The 19,936-nt window shown below is 45.2% G+C and overlaps 1 protein-coding gene across 2 annotated transcripts in view; it reads right to left on the bottom strand.

Annotated features, from left to right (window-relative positions):
* Window positions 1-498: 498 nt before the first annotated feature.
* Window positions 499-19,936, bottom strand: part of LOC126108958 (uncharacterized) — a 121,220-nt gene continuing 101,782 nt past the window's right edge. Inside the window, exons 6-8 of one of the 2 annotated variants that reach the window (XM_049914347.1) lie at window positions 16,412-16,543; window positions 5,376-5,548; window positions 499-1,865 (exon numbers count right to left, since the gene is read on the bottom strand). In XM_049914347.1, coding sequence (XP_049770304.1) covers window positions 1,757-1,865; window positions 5,376-5,548; window positions 16,412-16,543 — 414 coding nt within the window. In that variant the 3' untranslated portion in view covers window positions 499-1,756. The remainder of the gene's footprint in view (window positions 1,866-5,375; window positions 5,549-16,411; window positions 16,544-19,936) is intronic. The other variant, XM_049914348.1, reaches the window with a different exon arrangement.

Genomic DNA, 19,936 nt, shown 5'->3' with positions numbered 1-19,936 from the left:
TAAATTTAATGGAAATAAAATATATGATATTTCACTGATTAGTAATATACTTAAAAGATTCTTGTTGGTCATGTTGTGAGGGTAATTCTTTTTTATACTAAACTTAATAGTAGCAGCTAGATAGGAAAGTCATACACAACCAAAGATCAACTTTATTTTAAATAAAAGACTTGGAGTAGATTCACCTTTGTAGAAATAATTTATTTTCATTCATTTCAGAAAAAAGTAATCCAAACTTAAGTTAAGTAATACATATAATATTGGCACATAAAAAGCATGACTTTAATATTTGTTAGTTTGCTATTTCCTCATTTCAAACAGTCCATAAGCATTTATCAGGAAGATATAAGGTTTTACCCAAAATTAAATGACATAAAAAAACTAAGCAAAATCTAAGAGAGAAGAACTGTCAGTCAAATTTGTTGTGATATAGATGTGTAAACATTGTTTTAAGTCTAAAATTAACTGAGTTGGCTAAACACCAAATTGACTATCCACACATAAACATTTATTTGTAAAGCACAGTAGTGGTAAAGGCTGGTGATATCACCACAAATCTATCAACACTGTTACCAGTCTCTTTATTACTATAAATTCAGTAACACATTTTCTTCTTCTTGCTATTCAAAATAACTGTCATAAATTCTGTACCTGTTCAGAAGAGTTTTCCACATTAGAGTTACAGAAGTTTTGAAACACTATTTTTACCAATAATAATTATGTATGTAGTTTACATGAAAGTGTTTGCATAGAGATTCAAATATGAACAACAGATTTCAGTACATTTGAAATGAAATTTTTGCGTTTGATTCACTAGAAAAAGATGGTTTATTTTTTATACTAAACAAGAAGTAATCCGAACTTTTGTTGTAAATTGTAAATATAATGTATACCAGCGAAACACACTGTTACAAAAAGCTCTACATCTCAAAAATTTGTGATATCTTACTGGTCTCTCCATTTCCCAAAAATGTATAAGTAATCAAATTGTAGAGAGCTATTTGCCTTTCTTCAAGAATTAATGTTCCCCCAAAAATACTTGTAGAAAAGGAAAGAAAGGACAGTTCCTGAGCATATGTACTGCAAGAATGATACTGTCAGTTTGAAAATAATATCAGAATCGTTCTTGTTGAGCACAAAAGTTAGCACAGTTGCCTAGCAACTTAATAAGCAGCTCATTTTTTGTGTTTAAGTCTGTGAATAGCCATCAGTAGATTCGTAAAATGTACAGGCTTAATAACACTGGAAAAATAACAAACCATGGAGTTGTTGGTGTCATGGCCACATACAGTTCCTTGGTTAATTGTTAAATGTAGAATCATAATAAATGAAACCACAGCAAGGTTTTACTGCCATGATCAGGTTTCAGTGGACCAGGAAAATGAATACGATCATGAGTGACAGTATGTGTCTGACATCAACCGTAAGAAACTCCAGGAAGTATTTTCCAAGTAATAATATTGCTTTTAACGTTAAAATTTATTGTAGAGTGGATATTATTTACAATTACAAAACGGTGTTTACCATTAATGGTGTTTGAAGCAATTTATCATTGAACACACAGTTGTCTGATTCGCTTTGCTTCATATTCTTCTCTCACAGATACAGAACCCTTTTTAACCATTACAAGTAATTACTAAGCAGACTAAAAGCTTGGCACAAAGCCTACCTACATTGGATGTGCACTGTGCCATCAGTACGATTACCGACCCAAATGACCCATTGTCTGCATTTTCGTGGTGCGCTGGCGTTTTCATCAGGACTTGCCTTCAAGTTTTTCCTTTTCCGCCAACTCTTTCAGTATTGCTTCCCTCTCTCGTAATTCCTTGCCTTCCCAGTGCCTCACCTTCAAATCGGCAAAGAACCTGAAACAGACATCACTCACTATGACTCCACCCATTACTCGAACGTGACATGTGTGATAATATTGGTACACGTGTATACATGCCGCATCTCAAAAGAAAGTCCCAACTGGCTGTAAGTACACTGCTGGTTATTAGTACTGCAGAATCATGACGTCGACGTGCAACAAACATCAGGCTGGCATGAAGTGCACTACATGCTTGGAGCTGCAATTGATTAGCAGTTTCGTGCAGCAACACAGGGCGGGTAAGAGTGATGCAATCCATGTTCTCCGAATAGACTGATTCAGCTGCCCCTACCGATGTCATTTTATGCAACCTGCAATGTTCTACCTACCCTTCAAAAACCAGGTGCGATTTTTCATATTCTATGGTCCGCTATGTGTGAACTATTACTGCCACAGAAAGAAATAAACAACACATTTTTGTAGGAAATTTAATATAGTTAAATTTTGTACTGGGTTATGTTTTCGCTGGAGGCAGTAGTTTCAGGACTATTGAGGAGAAACTGTACAAAAATTTCCGACTACACGAACTATTCCCAATATTCGACCGTTTCTATTGCGGGGACATACAGATAGACAGAGAGAGATAGACAGCCAGACAGCAAAGCCATTATGTCGGGGTTCCAATTCTAGAGACTGAGGCATGGAACCCTGAAAGCAATAATTTTACCTCCTGCTGCGTACATTCATGCAAAAATGTTTGATGTGAAGGATTTGTAAAAGTGTACAGCCAACGTAAATACGCTCTCGGATGAACAAACAGTACGGTAGTAGTTGTTTGAACCGTCCGAGTATTTACACGTGAGTGGGAAAATTCAAAAGAGGCCTAGAACGTGCGACCAACTCCACAGCTCAGGGCGTGTGACACCAGCGTCCGACTCAGCACTGCCAGCTCTTACTGACTGATCCACCTATCCAAGACGACCGACAACTCACAGTTAAAAAATCAGCCGAAAAACGCGAGTTAGTGTCGGTAAAGCTCACTGCACCACAGTCCACCCCCGGTAGCTGAGTGCTCAGCGCGACAGAATGTCAATCCTAAGGGCCCGGTTCGATTCCCGGCTGGGGCGGAGATTTTTTCCGCTCAGGGACTGGGTGTTGTGTTGTCTTAATCATCATCATTTCATCCTCATCGACACGCAAGTCGCCGAAGTGGCGTCAAATCGAAAGACTTGCACCCGGCGAATGGTCTACTCGACGGGAGGCCCTAGTCACACGACATTATTTATATACTACACCACACGGAAGAAGAAGACTTTTGCATGGTGGGTTCCCAGAGAGCTTACCGTTCATCACAAGGGACACACACTTTCCCTCTGAGGCACGTTCAGAAATCCTTTGCAGTAGCGAAGGTGATGGCACTATTGAACAGAATTTTCACCTGCTACAAAAACTAGATACATCATTTTAAGCCAGCAGCTAAGCGTCAAAGCATGCAATCGAAACACCCTGAATTACAAACGCAGCCATCGGCTGATAACATCATGTTTCATGTTGATCATCTTCTGGAGTGAACCCATTCCAGTTATCTGGGATTTTTTTTTTTTTTATGAACACATAATCAACAGCCTTTCATATTGAGCTGCAACTGAGAAAAAAGCCAAGCCCGTGATGAAGAGAGGAAATGTCCAGGACTGCAAAAGAAAGGTGTCCTGCTTCTTCTACAAGTGGATGTGTGTGATGTCCTTAGGTTAGTTAGGTTTAAGTAGTTCTAAGTTCTAGGGAACTGATGACCTCACATGTTATAAGTCCCACAGTGCTAAGAGCCATTTGAACAGGTGACACGTACGTAAGAAGCCTGTCTGATTACATGCATCTACTCGTGTCCACTGTGCAATCCGACGGACTTGGGCAGTTTCAAAACGACAATGCGACTCCCTATACGTCCAGAATTGCTACAGAATGGCCCCAGGAACACTCTTCTGAGTTTAAACACTTCCGCTGTCCACCAAAGACCCCAGACATGAACATTACTGAGCATATCTGGGATGCCTTGCAACGTACTGTTCAGAAGAGACCTCCGCGCCCTCGTAATCTCACGGATTTATGGACAGCCCTGGTGTCAATTCCCTCCATAACTACACTACTGGCCATTTAAATTGCTACACCACGAAGATGACGTGCTACAGGCGCAAAATTTAACTGACAGGAAGAAGAGGCTGTGATATGCACATGATTAGCTTTCCAGAGCATTCAGGCAAGGCTGGCGCCGGTGGCGACACCTACAACGTGCTGACACGAGGAAAGTTTTCAACCGATTTCTCATACACAAACAGCGGTTGACCGGCGTTGCCTGGTGACACGTTGTTGTGAAGCCTCGTGTAAGGAGGAGAAATGCGTACCATCACGTTTCCGACTTTCATAAAGGTCGGATTGTAGCCTATCGCGATTGCGGTTTATCGTATTGCGACATTCCTGCTCGCGTTGGTCAAGATCCAATGACTGTTAGCAGAATATGGAATCGGTGGGTTCAGGAGGGTAATACGGAACGCCGAGCTGGATCCCAATGGCCTCGTATCACTGGCTGTCGAGATAACAGCCATGTTATCCGCATGGCTGTAACGGATCGTGCAGCCACGTCTCGATCCCTGAGTCAACAGATGGGGACGTTTGCAAGACACCAACCATCTGCACGAACAGTTCGACGACGTTTGTAACAGCATGGACTATCAGCTCGGAGAACGCACATTGGAAGCGTGTTTCGTCATCGCCTTACTGGCGTATCACCCGGCGTGATGGTATGGGGTGCCATTGGTTACACGTCTCGGTCACCTCTTGTTCGCATTGTCACTTTGAACAGTGGACGTTACATTTCAGATGTGTTACGACCCGTGGCTCCACTCTCCATTCGATTCCTGCGAAACACTACATTTCAGCAGGATAATGCACGACTGCACGTTGCAGGATCTGTACGGGCGTTTCTGGATACAGAAAATGTTCGACTGCTGCCCTGGCCAGCACATTCTGCAGATCTCTCACCAATTGAAAACGTCTGGTCAATGGTGGCCGAGCAACTGGCTCGTCTCAATACGCCAGTCACTACTCTTGATGAACTGTGGCTCGTGTTGTAGCTGCATGGGCAGCTGTACCTGTACACTCCGTCCGAGCTCTGTTTGACGCAATGCGCATACGTATCAAGGCCGTTATTACGGCCAGAGGTGGTTGTTCCGGGTACTGATTTCTCAGGATCTATGCACCCAAATTGCGTGAAAATGTAATCACATGTCAGTTCTAGTATAATACATTTCTCCAATGAATACCCGTTTGTCATCTGCATTTCTTCTTGGCGTAGCAATTTTAATAGCCAGTACTGTACTAGAGACATTACTGGAGTCCATGCCACGTTATACTGCGACAGTTCCGCGTGCTCGCAGGGGCCCTACAGGATATTAGGCAGGCGTGCCAGTTTCTGTGGCTCTTCAGTGTGTACGGTGTTGCAGTTTTACTAGCCAGCAGTGTAAGTTACCAAGTACAAGAACCTCAATCGCGGGCCGAACCCTCGCCTCACCTGTCCTTGACGTGCTTCAGCACCTGCTGCTCCGCCTCGGTGAGTCCCTCTCGCAGCGTCCTCAGGTTCAAGCGCAGCACCTCCCTGCAGTTGGCCCCCACGAGGTGCGTCGCCTGGCCCTCGCGCGTCAGCGCGTGGTAGACGGCGAGCTTACCCAGCTCCACACCCTGGCTCTGGGAACAAAAAGCGCCAGACGTGGACTGGGCTATGTTCAGAGGCGCCATTACATTACGTCAGTAATATTCCGTGGGATGTAGGGAAACCGGGAAATGGAGAGAATTGAAATGCTGAGACTTGGTGCTATAGAAGGATCGTGAAAGTTCGGTGGACCGACTAGACCAGGGGTTCCCAACAAAATTCTCTCGAGGACCCCCTCATAGAGCACCGGGAAAAGGAGAGAATCGAAGTGCTGAGGCGTGGTGCTATAGAAGGATCGTGAAAGTTCGGTGGACTGACTAGAGTAGGGGTTCCCAACAAAATTTTCTCGAGGACCCCCTCATAGAGCACCGGGAAAAGGAGAGAATTGACGTGCTGAGACGTGGTGCTATAGAAGGATCGTGAAAGTTCGGTGGACTGACTAGACTAGGGGTTCCCAACTAAATTTTCTCGAGGACCCCCTCATAGAGCACCGGGAAAAGGAGAGAATTGAAGTACTGAGACGTGGTGCTATAGAAGGATCGTGAAAGTTAGGTGGACTGACTAGACCAAGGGTTCCCAACAAAATTTTCTCGAGGACCCCCTCATAGAGCACCTGGAAAAGGAGAGAATTGAAGTGCTGAGACGTGGTGCATTAGAAGGATTGTGAATGTTAGGTGGACTGACTAGACTAGGGGTTCCCAACAAAATTTTCTCGAGGACCCCGTCATAGAGCACCGGGAAAAGGAGAGAATTGAAGTGCTGAGACGTGGTGCTATAGAAGGATTGTGAAAGTTAGGTGGACTGACTAGACCAAGGGTTCCCAACAAAATTTTCTCGAGGACCCCCTCATAGAGTATGACCCCTACCTTGTCATATCACAGTATCAAGTACCTAAAAAAGCAAAATTAAGAGTCTTTTTATACGTTTTCTATTTTTGGTACTTAGAAAAAACATTGACATGTTCATTCGTGAAAAAATATTGATTTAATTTAGCCATCATTGTTATTTTTAAATGTTTGATTATTGCACAAAATCTTTGTCTTCAAATCTGTGTGTTTAGTATACAAACTCATTAAAAATATAAAAATTGAGTATGAACTGAAAATGACAGGAAAAAGTTAAAACTGAGAGTATTGGTCTTTCAAGTGTACTACACTTGAGATTGAATTGAGTAGACATGTCTGAAAAATAAGAAAACACTAAATTCACACAAGGTATTATTTACTTGAAAAAATACAGTTACAATAGAATACACCATCAGCATACAGTTTGTAAGAGGTCCATGATTAAGAAATTTGTTGCTAGCGCACTTGAGCACATGTAATTTCGATGGATTGCTCACGTGCTGCCTGCGATATGTAAGCTATAAGAGAATGTCAGACCAGGCAGCAGTGTTGTCAGCAGTAGAAACTGTGTAGCAATTGCAGTAGTAGCAGCTATCAGTCTGGTGTATCGTGTTGGCTGGGCCGGTCGTGTGGAGCGATGGCAGTGCCTGAGCGTTTTAGTATAAGGTAAAAGCAGCCTCGCACATATGTAGTGTTGTTATATCAAGTCCCATGTAAATGTTTTTCTTTTAAATCTCTTAATAGTAATCTTTCTTATAAAATTTAACTTTTCACAATCATTCATCTCAATTTAAAGAATTTACTAATTTCTCCAATCCATGGTCATCCCTATTATTGTAAAGAAAAATCAGTTGTTTCTTTTTATACATGACAAATCTATTGGCCAGCATTGCACTGGGGCTGTGCCAGAAAAATTTCTTATAGGAGCAGATATATATGCGTTATCCGGCGACTTAATTGAGGTAAGAATTTTCAATTTATTCAGTATGATCTTTCAGGGCCATGACGCAGCACTGCTGATGTTAAAATTTACCAGTTTAGATTCACAGTCAGTCAATTATTGAAAGGTTGTATATGATTCAGATTTTTTTTATTAGGAGATTAGTCACATTATATTATTGGTAGGTTACGGAATTTATCTGTTGGGCAGTTACACTGAATGTGAATTATATAATTATATTTTTTACTGTTGGGAGGTTATTATGTAATTTATCTGTTGGGAGGTTACACTATATATATGTTTTTTTCTGTTGGGAGGTTACAAGTTAGTTTTAATTTTCAGTTTTTAATGAGATGACATCAATCTGACCTTTCAATCCATTATTTCTGAAATATTAGGTTCCAAACTTGAAACTTTCACGGTCTGTGAAAGCACTGTCAATAAATTAACAATGGCCGATTGTCGTCTGAAATGCGACTTTCTGCGTAAAGTGACTGTCAGTTGTCAGCTGCAAAGAGGCAGCGCGCGCAGTCTAACGGCATACAGCAGAGCTTTTTGCCTCTATCTAATTCTAGTTTTGCTAGTGTCAGTTGGCTCTAGGAAGACGCTAGACGCAGAAGTTAGCGTTCGCTAAAGCTCTGCTCGTGCAGGAAGCGGCCAAAACAAAAAAATCTGTTATCATACGAAATATATTTAATACATTTTTTACACTAATAGCATCTTGTTGACCCCTCTAGCATAGCTCGCGGACCACCTGTTGGGAACCACTGGACTAGACAAACAAAAGAGCAGCTGCCACAATACCAACTGTCTGGCTGCGGTAGTAGGTACAAGTACTCCAACGATGTCACCAATAAATGGTATGTGATGCGATACAGAGAGAACTCGGTGACAAGAAAAGGAAGGATACAAAGCTAATATCTTACAAACTAATGGCTACGCCTATTATACAAAGCGTGTTTCTTAAGTAAGTACCGTTTTGAAATTAAAAAAAAGACGTGCTAAGCTATCTCAATAATTTTATTTTTACACCAAAGCCTGTACCTTGATCTACTTTTCTACATAATTTCCGTCAATATTGAGGCATTTGTCATACCGTTTGAGTACCCTCCTTATTGATGTCTGCCGCCTGACTTGTCAACTACTGCATCACCACTGTTTTGACTTCGTTGTCGTCTTGAAGACGCTGACCGCCCAGGTGTTTCTTCCAGTGCAGGAACAGATGGCAGTCACTGGGCGCAAGATCGGGGCTGTACGGAGGATGATCTGGAGTTTCCCGTCGAAAAGATGTGATGAGATCTTTGGTCTGATTCGCCACATGCGGACGGGCATTGTCTTGCAGCAAAACGATGCCCTTGCTCGACTTCCATGGACCGTTGCTTTGATTCTGGTGTGACGTACGCCACCCTCATTTCATATCCCGTAACAATTTGGCTTAAGAAATCATCACCGTCGCTGTGGTACCGCTCAAGGAAAGTCAGTGCACTGTCTAAACGTTTGGTTTTGTGCACAGCCGTCAACATTTTCGGTACTCAACGTGCGCACAATTTTCGGTAATTCGAGTGCTCAGTCACAATGCCGTACAAAACACTACGAGAAACATTAGGAAAATCATCCCGCAAGGAGGAAATCGTAAAGTGTCTGTTTTCTCTCACCTTACTGTCCACTTCCTGCACCAAACTTTCATTGACGACCGAAGGACGTCCACTCCGTTATTCATCGTGCACATTTGTGCGGCCATCTTTAAATGCTCTCACCCACTTTCTTACCATTCCATCACTCATAATGTTTTCTCCACAAACTGCTCAGATCTCACGATGAATATCGATCGCTTTTAGGCCTTTAGCACTAAGAAATCTTATAACAGCCCGTACTTCACAGTCGGCGGGAATCTCGATTATCGGAGGCATGGTTCACATGGCTCTGAGCACTATGGGACTTAACAGCTGAGGTCATCAGTCCCCTAGACTTAGAACTACTTAAACCTAACTAACCTAAGGACAATACACACATACATGCCAGAGGCAGGATTCGAACCTGCGACCGTAGGTCCCAGACTGAAGCTCTTAGAACCGCTCGGCCACCACGGCCGGCTATCGGAGGCATCTTAAACACTCAGTACACAACGTAAACAAGGAAGAATCAGACCGTAATGGTGTCAGTGCGTAGATTAAGGTACAGGCTTTCATGTAAAAATAAAATTATTGAGATATCTCGTATATGAAAGCAGATCTTGGACATAGACTGAGAAAGACAAGAGATGAACACTCTCACCTAGAATGCAATTTTTATGGAAAGTTAAGAGATCAAATACGCAACACTATTACAATAGAAAGACCGAATGTATATTGCCGGCCGCTGTGGCCGAGCGGTTCTAGGCGCTTCAGTCCGGAGCCGCACTGCTGCTACGGTCGCAGGTTCGAATCCTGCCTCGGCCATGGATGAGTGTGATGTCCTTAGGTTAGTTAGTTCTAAATCTAGGTGGTGGTGGTGGTGGTTAGTGTTTAACGTCCCGTCGACAACGAGGTCATTAGAGACGGAGCGCAAGCTCGGGTGAGGGAAGGATTGGGAAGGAAATCGGCCGTGCCCTTTCAATGGAACCATCCCGGCATTTGCCTGAAACGATTTAGGGAAATCACGGAAAACCTAATTCAGGTTGGCCGGAGACGGGATTGATAAGTCTAGGGGACTGATGACCTCAGTTGTTAAGTCTCATAGTGCTTAGAGCCATTTGAACCATTTGAATGTGTACTGCATAAATAAAAATCAAGACGTAGATACGTGAAACGGAAACAATGCATCAACAGGATGGCGAAGACAGATTAGTTAAACAAGTAACGAATTATAAACCAACAGGAATGGGAAAAGTAGGAGCACCAGGGAACAGTTGGCTTCAGTGGAGACACGCCAGGTTGCAAGTCTACTCCACGAAGTGAAGAAGAAGAAGAAAAGATAAGAAATGAGGATGTTCTGAGAAGGGGAACATGTGGAAAACATTGACATGGACAAGAGGAGGAATGACCGGACGTGTATTAAGACTTCAAGGAACAACGTCCATGGTAATTGACAGAGCTGTAACGAGTAAAATTTGTATGAGAAGACAGAGATTGATATATGCCAAATAAATGTTTGAGATTGTTGGGTGTAAGTGCCACTGTGAGATGAACAGGTTGGCAGAGAAGAGAAATTCATGGCAGGACACATCAAAACCAATCACATGACTGAAAAAATCGAAAAAAATCTAGGCAGTCCACAGAGATGGGTCTCTGGAATGTGGAGAGAAGTCAAGGATGTACGTTTGATTTAATATAAGTGCAAGTCAGCGAAATGATTTCATGCTATTGTAGTATGGAGACAATTCTAACCATAGAATAACTTAAGACACTGAATTTAAGAGTTTTCCTAAAGACGCTATACAGTGGAGTATAATCAGTTGATCAGTGGAAAGTTCTTCAATGTAATGTTAAGCTTCAACACGATATCTACGTGACATATAACGCACTCTGAAAGATTGTCTCTGACTCCATTCTGCACTAATGCACAAAAGTTTTGTAGAGGTTGCATTCGGTCCTGGTCTCGTATTCATGTTTTCACAGTTTTATAAGCAAAGAGAAATTTTGAGAACGGCAAGGGTATTAATGAATATACACTATGCGATCAAAAGTATCCGGACACCTAGCTGAAAAAGACTTACAAGATCGTGGCGCTCTCCGCTGATAATGCTGGAATTCAATATGGCGTTGGCCCACCCTTCGCCTTGATGGCAGACGCTACTCTCGCAGGCATACGTTCAATCAGGTGCTCGAAGGTTTCTTGGGGAATGGCAACCCATTCTTCACGGAGTGCTACACTGCGGAGAGGTATCGATGTCGGTCGGTGAGGCCTGGCACGAAGTCGGCGTTCCAAAACATCCCAAAGGTGTTCTATATGATTCATCTCAGGACTCTGTGCAGGCCAGCCCATTACAAGTATGTTATTGTCGTATAACCACTCCGCCACAGGCCGTGCATTATGAACAGGTGCTCGATCGTGTTGAAAGACAATCGCCATCCCCGAACTGCTCTTCAACAGTGAGGAGCAGGAAGGTACTTAAAACATCAATGTAGGCCTGTGCTGTGATAGTGCCACGCGAAACAACAAGGGGTGCAGGACCCCTCCATGAAAACCTCTACCACACCATAACACCACCGCCTCCGAATTTTACTGTTGGCACTACACACACTGGCAGATGGTGTTCACTGGGGATTCGCCATACCCACACCATGCCATAGGAACGCCACACAACGTTTTCCCACTGTTCAATCGTCCAATGTTTACGCCAAGCGAGGCATCGTTTTGAATTTACCGGCGTGATGTGTGGCTTTTGAGGAGCCGCTCGACCGTGAAATCCAAGTTTTCTCACCTTCCGCCTAACTGTCACAGTACTTGCAGTGGATCCTGATGCAGTCTGGAATTCCTGTGTGATGGTGTGGATAGATGTCTGCGTACTACACAGTACGACCCTCTTCAAATGTTGGTAGTCTGTCAGTCAAGAGACGAGGTCGGTCTGTACGCTTATGTGTTGTACGTGTCCCTTCACGTTTCGACTTCACTATCAGATCGGAAACAGTGGACCTAGGGATGTTTAGGAGTGCGGAAATCTTGCGTACAGACGTATGACACAAGTGACATTCAGTCACCTGACCTCATACGAGGTCCACGAGTTTCGACGAGCGCCCCATTCTGCTCTCTCACGACGTCTAATGAGTACTGAGGGCGCTGATTTGGAGTACCTGCCAGTAGGTGGCAGCGCAATGCACCTAATATGGGAAACGTATGTTTTTGGGGTGTCCGGATACTTTTGATCACACTGTGTACACTTCCTGACAAAAGATGTGAAGCACCCTGGTGGGGAGGAGGAAACTAACTGAGACTTCACGGAAGGAGAGGCTATGAGAAGTTATTTCCTTAATTACAATATCGAGGCACACTTAGAAAGAACTTGAACGGTGCCTCTCCACAGGAACCCCACACAGTGACTGACGGCGGTCATCAAGGGGGGGGGGGGGGGTACAGGACCGTGATTCATCACTGAGCACAGTGTGACAGCAGTCCACGATTCCCAACCGTGGTGCTACTCCAAACAGAACCACAGAACCATTTGTGTTACAGCGTTATTGGCAGCATAAACACAAGATGGTAATACCCCAGTCCAGCTGCTGCTGGTCTCCAACCAATGGCGTGCTGTGACACACAGTATTGCAGGGGGTTCATTGCTTGTCCTCCAATGGCAGCAGAAAATGACAAGGGGTCAGAATGTATTTGGTGCACAATACAGCGATCCCCTCTTACAGTGGACAGTTGTCGTCGACCAGCACCTTGACAATGTGTATGCATGCCCTCATGTTCCCCTATGTCCGAGATGGTGCCTCTGTCAGCTCCTAACGGCTCCCAAATCTGGATACTGTACAACTCGACCTGCTGGCCAAATGGAGACCCGCAATAAAAAGCTCTGTCGGTTGCTGATAATGCTGTCTCGCACGAGCACCCGGCATCTCCGTGTCCGTCATAGTGACCACTGGCCAGGTGACACTGTACGTCCCCCTTGTACAGGGTGATTCACAAAGCACTTCGTCTTCAGGCCACAAGTGGCCCATCGGGACCATCCGACCGCCGTGTCATCCTCAGATGAGGCACACTGCTCTGCCGTTCATTATGATGGTTTTCTTTGGCCGGAGCCACTACTGTTCAGTCGAGTAGCTCCCCAGTTGGCATCACGAAAAATGGCAACAACGCGTGGTGGCCCGGATGGTCACCCATCCAAGTGCCGGCAACACCCAACAGTGCTTAACTTCGGTGATCTGACGGGAACTGATGTATCCACTGCGGCAAGGCCGTTGGCGTGATTCACAAAGATATGCAAATATATTAATGTTATTCTACAAGTAAAACTAAAGAAAAAAGTTCATATAAACATAGGTCAGCAAATGTTTATTTTCGGCTAATAAAAGACTTTGCCAGAAATTTAGCAACTTCGCTAATATGAAGCGATTGCAGAACAGCATGAGGTCAAAACAAAGCACGATTTCCATTTATTTTGTTGTTATTGATCTGGTGAATCTAATAAAACATGTCCCAGACGTGTATTTGCAGTAGCTTTCCAGAACATACAGAGAAGCAAAGAAGTAATTTCGTAAATTTTTTAACTTATTAACCACTTGGCCCAGTTTGTTTTTTAAATGCCAGACAACTGCACAAAGTTTTCGACAGACGTTGTAGAGAATATAATTTTGGAAAAGTGAAGGGAATAACGTTAACTGAAACTGTATGAATGTGTCAGATGATCTGTTTTTATTAATACCATAGCACACGTGAATTCACGTTAAGGAAGTTGTATAGTGTACATACAATTTCCCAATCCATTCACAATAAACGTTCAAAAATGTGTCCACTGAGTTCAGTGCATTTAGCTGCACGTGTAGGAACAGATTTTGTTGCTCGTTTCAGTTTCACAGGGTTGTTCTTAATTTCGTCTATTGCATTCATAATGTGAGCAAGTAATGCGTCACGTCTATTGACTTTGTCCTCATAAACTTTGTCTTTCGTCTATCCACATACACAAAAATCCGTTGGTGTTAAATCTGGCGCTGTGGGGGGCTACAGACGTGTAGCACCACGACCAATCCATTTCTGGGGAAAATGTTCATTTAAATGTGTAGTAACGGTGTTGGAGAAATGTGGATCCACGCCGTCATGTTGAAAATACATTTTCAATCGAGTAACAAGTGGAACATCTTCGAATAAGCGGGGCATTTCTTCTTGAAGGAATCGTAAGTACATCTCGCCAGTTAGACGTCCTGGGAAAACGAATGGTCTAATAAGGTGTGAGTTGATTATACCACACCACACATTCATGCTTAATCGCTAGTGGAAATTGCGTTGCACTGTTGCTTGTGGGTTTGCTTCAGACCATACGTGCTCGTTATGTAAATTGTTTATGCAATCTCGAGTAAATTGTCACTCATCAGTAAATAAACCGCTCATTACTGTTTAACAAGTTGCACAACTCCAAGTGAAGGGCAGGATCTCCCGGATGTAAATGATGCGCTTTTTTATGGTAAGGCTACAGATTATTGTGCTTCAATCTACACCATATCTTAGACTGTGAAATGCCTAATCGCTGAGAGATAAGTCTTGTACTGGTACCCGGGTTATGTTGAACAGCATCCATAATAAAAAAAAAATGGCTCTGAGCACTATGGGACTTAACTGCTGTGGTCATCAGTCCCCTAGAACTTAGAACTACTTAAACCTAACTAACCTAAGAACATCACACACATCCATGCATCATTCGAACCTGCGACCGTAGCAGTCGCGTGGTTCCTGACTGAGCACAAAGTAACAATCCGGACGCGATCAAACAGCGGTATTGACCACCTAGGCGTGGTTGAAATACAGACAACATGAGCAGTGTACCTCCTTCCTGGTGGAATGATTGGAACTGATCGGTTGTCGGACCTTCACTGTGTAATAGGCGCTCCTCGTGCTTGGTTGTTTACATCTTTGGGTGGGTTTAGTGAGGGACTATATCTGCGAAACAATATCCACAGTCAATGTCTGTCTTCAGGTGTTCTGGGAATTTGGGCGATGCAAAACTTTTTTTGATGAGTGTATTATATCTCGTAAAAATACTTATAATAAGTAATTTTCCTTTTATAACAGAACACTGAAATGCCTGGTACGAACAGGTTAAAAAAAATGGTTCAAATGGCTCTGAGCACTATGGGACTTAACATCTGTGGTCATCAGTCCCCTAGAACTTAGAACTACTTAAACCTAACTAACCTAAGGACATCACACACATCCATGCCTGAGGCAGGATTCGAACCTGCGACCGTAGCAGTCGCGCGGTTCCGGACTGCGTGCCTAGAACCACTAGACCACCGTGGCCGGCTACGAACAGGTGAAACACGTTTGGTAAAAAAAGGTCACATGCAGAAAGATAGATTGGTTCCTATTTACAGGGCTATTACAAATGATTGAAACGATTTCATAAATTCACTGTAGCTCCATTCATTGACATATGGTCACGACACACTACAGATACGTAGAAAAACTCATAAAGTTTTGTTAGGCTGAAGCCGCACTTCAGGTTTCTGCCGCCAGAGCGCTCGAGAGCGCAGTGAGACAAAATGGCGACAGGAGCCGAGAAAGCGTATGTCGTGCTTGAAATGCACTCACATCAGTCAGTCATAACAGTGCAACGACACTTCAGGACGAAGTTCAACAAAGATCCACCAACTGCTAACTCCATTCGGCGATGGTATGCGCAGTTTAAAGCTTCTGGATGCCTCTGTAAGGGGAAATCGACGGGTCGGCCTGCAGTGAGCGAAGAAACGGTTGAACGCGTGCGGGCAAGTTTCACGCGTAGCCCGCGGAAAATTGGCTCATGTCACAACTGCAGACCGACAGCGCCGACTTCATCTTTCAACAGGATGGTGCTCCACTGCACTTCCATCGTGATGTTCGCCATTTCTTAAACAGGAGATTGGAAAACCGATGGATCGGTCGTGGTGGAGATCATGATCAGCAATTCATGTCATGGCCTCCACGCTCTTCCGACTTAACCCCCTGCGATTTCTGTCTGTGGGGTTATGTAAAAGATTCAGTGTTTAAACCTCCTCTACCAAGAAACGTGCCAGAACTGCGAGTTCGCATCAACGGTGCTTTCGAACTCATTGATGGTGACATGCTGCGCCGAGTGTGGGAGGAACTTGATTATCGGCTTGATGTCTGCCGAATCACTAAAGGGGCACATATCGAACATTTGTGAATGCCTAAAAAAAACTATTTGAGTTTTTGTATGTGTGTGCAAAGCATTGTGAAAATATCTCAAATAATAAAGTTATTGTAGAGCTGTGAAACCGCTTCAATCATTTGTAATAACCCTGTACGTGATAAACATAACTAAAGTAAGAACTTAGTACAAACAGCTTCAACAGTATTATCTCTAAGCGAATTGCTGATGAGATCGCACACTGGATCATACTACAGTGCTGATGGTGCTCCTTCAGACTGGGGTCTGTGTAACACGGGGGATAAGAGGCAGGATGGGGTGACTCGGTTCCCCTCACCTCGCAATAGCCGGCCGCCCGCCGACACACCTCCTTCAGCTCCTCGGGCGCCGGGTGCCACGGCTGGGGTCCCGCGTTCGTCAGGAGACCCATCGAGGGGCCAGAAGCGCTGATCACTCCGACGCCGCGCTCCTGAGGAAGGCAACGAGAAAAGCAGGCGAAGTGGTCGGCCGGGATCTCACTTCACAACCAAAGTTATACACTACTGGCCATTAAAACTGCTACACCAAGAAGAAATGCAGATGACAAACGGGTATTCATTCGACAAATATACACTCCTGGAAATGGGAAAAAGAATACATTGACACCGGTGTGTCAGACCCACCATACTTGCTCCGGACACTGCGAGAGGGCTGTACAAGCAATGATCACACGCACGGCACAGCGGACACACCAGGAACCGCGGTGTTGGCCGTCGAATGGCGCTAGCTGCGCAGCATTTGTGCACCGCCGCCGTCAGTGTCAGCCAGTTTGCCGTGGCATACGGAGCTCCATCGCAGTCTTTAAACACTGGTAGCATGCCGCGACAGCGTGGACGTGAACCGTATGTGCAGTTGACGGACTTTGAGCGAGGGCGTATAGTGGGCATGCGGGAGGCCGGGTGGACGTACCGCCGAATTGCTCGACACGTGGGGCGTGAGGTCTCCACAGTACATCGATGTTGTCGCCAGTGGTCGGCGGAAGGTGCACGTGCCCGTCGACCTGGGACCGGACCGCAGCGTCGCACGGATGCACGCCAAGACCGTAGGATCCTACGCAGTGCTGTAGGGGACCGCACCGCCACTTCCCAGCAAATTAGGGACACTGTTGCTCCTGGGGTATCGGCGAGGACCATTCGCAACCGGCTCCATGAAGCTTTAGGCCGTCTTCCGCTCACGCCCCAACATCGTGCAGCCCGCCTCCAGTAGTGTCGCGACAGGCGTGAATGGAGGGACGAATGGAGACGTGTTGTCTTCAGCGATGAGAGTCGCTTCTGCCTTGGTGCCAATGATGGTCGTATGCGTGTTTGGCGCCGTGCAGGTGAGCGCCACAATCAGGACTGCATACGACCGAGGCACACAGGGCCAACACCCGGCATCATGGTGTGGGGAGCGATCTCCTACACTGGCCGTACACCACTGGTGATCGTCGAGGGGACACTGAATAGTGCACGGTACATCCAAACCGTCATCGAACCCATCGTTCTACCATTCCTAGACCGGCAAGGGAACTTGCTGTTCCAACAGGACAATGCACGTCCGCATGTATCCCGTGCCACCCAACGTGCTCTAGAAGGTGTAAGTCAACTACCCTGGCCAGCAAGATCTCCGGATCTGTCCCCCATTGAGCATGTTTGGGACTGGATGAAGCGTCGTCTCACGCGGTCTGCACGTCCAGCACGAACGCTGGTCCAACTGAGGCGCCAGGTGGAAATGGCATGGCAAGCCGTTCCACAGGACTACATCCAGCATCTCTACGATCGTCTCCATGGGAGAATAGCAGCCTGCATTGCTGCGAAAGGTGGATATACACTGTACTAGTGCCGACATTGTGCATGCTCTGTTGCCTGTGTCTATGTGCCTGTGGTTCTGTCAATGTGATCATGTGATGTATCTGACCCCAGGAATGTGCCAATTAAGTTTCCCCTTCCTGGGACAATGAATTCACGGTGTTCTTATTTCAATTTCCAGGAGTGTATTATACTACAACTGACATGTGATTACATTTTCACGCAATTTGGGTGCATAGATCCTGAGAAATCAGTACCCAGAACAACTACCTCTGGCCGTAATAACGGCTTTGTTGAGAGCATTGAGTCAGATGCGATGTACAGGCGTGTACAGGTACAGCTGCCCATGCAGCTTCAACACGATACCACAGTTCATCAAGAGTAGTGACTGACGTATTGTGACGAGCCACTTGCTCGGCCACCACTGACCAGACGTTTTCAGTTGGTGAGAGATCTGGAGAATGTGCTGGCCAGGGCAGCAGTCGAACACTTCCTGTATCCAGAAAGGCCCGTACAGGACCTGCAACGTGTGGTCGTGCATTATCCTGCTGAAATGTAGAGCCACAAGTAGCAACACATCTGAAATGTAACGTCCACTGTTCAAAGGGCCGTCAATGCGAACAAGAGGTGACCGAGATGTTTAACCAATGGCACCCCGTACCATCACGCCGGGTGATACGCCAGTAAGGCGATGACAAATACACGCTTCCAATGTGTGTTCACTGCGATGTCGCCAAAAACGGATGCGACCATCCTGATGCTCTAAACAGAACCTGGGTTCATCCAAAAAAATGACGTTTTGCCATTCGTGCACCCAGGTTCGTCATCTAGTACACCATCACAGGCGTTCCTTTCTGTGATGCAGCGTCAAGAGTAACTGCAGCCACGGTCTCCGACCTGATAGTCCATGCTGGTGCAAACGTCGTCGAACTGTTCCTCCAGATGGTTTTCTCTTGCAAACGTCCCCATCTGTTGACTCATGGATGGAGACGTGGCTGCACGATCCGTTACAGCCATGCTGATAAGATGCCTGTCATCTCGACTGCTAGTGATACGAGGCCGTTGGTATCCAGCACGGCGTTCCGTATTACCCTCCTGAACCCACCGATTCCATACTCTGCTAACAGTCATTGGATCTCGACCAACGCGAGCAGCAATGTTGCGATACGATAAACCGCAATCGCGATAGGCTACAATCCGACCTTTATCAAAGTCGTAAACGTGATGGTACGCATTTCTCCTCCTTATACGAGGCATCACAACAACGTTTCACCAGGCAATGCTGCTCAACTGCTGGTTGTGTACGAGAAATTAGTTGAAACTTTCCTCATGTCAGCACGTTTTATTTGTCGTCACCGGCGTCAACCTTCTGTGAATGCTCTGAAAAGCTAATCATTTGCATATCACAGCATCTTCTCCCTGTTGGTTAAATTTCGCGTCTGTAGCACGTCATCTTCGTGGTGCAGCAATTGTAATGGCCAGCAGTGTATGTAGATATACACCTCCATAGGCTTGAAAACAGCATACGATGCTGTTGACTGGCAATTGTTGTTCATCATCTTAAAACAACAGAGACTTGAAGCAAATCCACTACGACTAATCAAACAAACATCGGTTGACATAACACTGGTTCGCAGGAGAGCTTCTGTAAAGTTTGGAAGGTAGGAGACGAGATACTGGCAGAAGTAAAGCTGTGAGTACCGGGCGAGAGTCGTGCTTCGGTAGCTCAGATGGTAAAGCACTTGCCCGCGAAAGGCAAAGGTCCCGAGTTCGAGTCTCGGTCGGGCACACAGTTTTAATATGCCAGAAAGTTTCATAACACTGGAAGTTAAATTCACAGCTGAAATCTCTGATGCCTTCGAGACCAAAACTGTGAATACGCAAAGGCGACAGATTATCCCCATTGTGAAGTTTGGAAGGTAGGAGACGAGGTAGTGGCGGAATTAAAACTGTGAGGATGGACCGTGCGTCGTGCTTGGGTAGCTCGGCGAAAGGCAAAGGTCCCGAGTTCGAGTCTCCTACCAGCACACGGTTTT

Source organism: Schistocerca cancellata, chromosome 11 (genome assembly GCF_023864275.1).
Source record: "Schistocerca cancellata isolate TAMUIC-IGC-003103 chromosome 11, iqSchCanc2.1, whole genome shotgun sequence".
Taxonomy (NCBI): Eukaryota; Metazoa; Arthropoda; class Insecta; order Orthoptera; family Acrididae; genus Schistocerca; species Schistocerca cancellata.
This window is presented reverse-complemented; position numbering and strand designations above follow the sequence as displayed.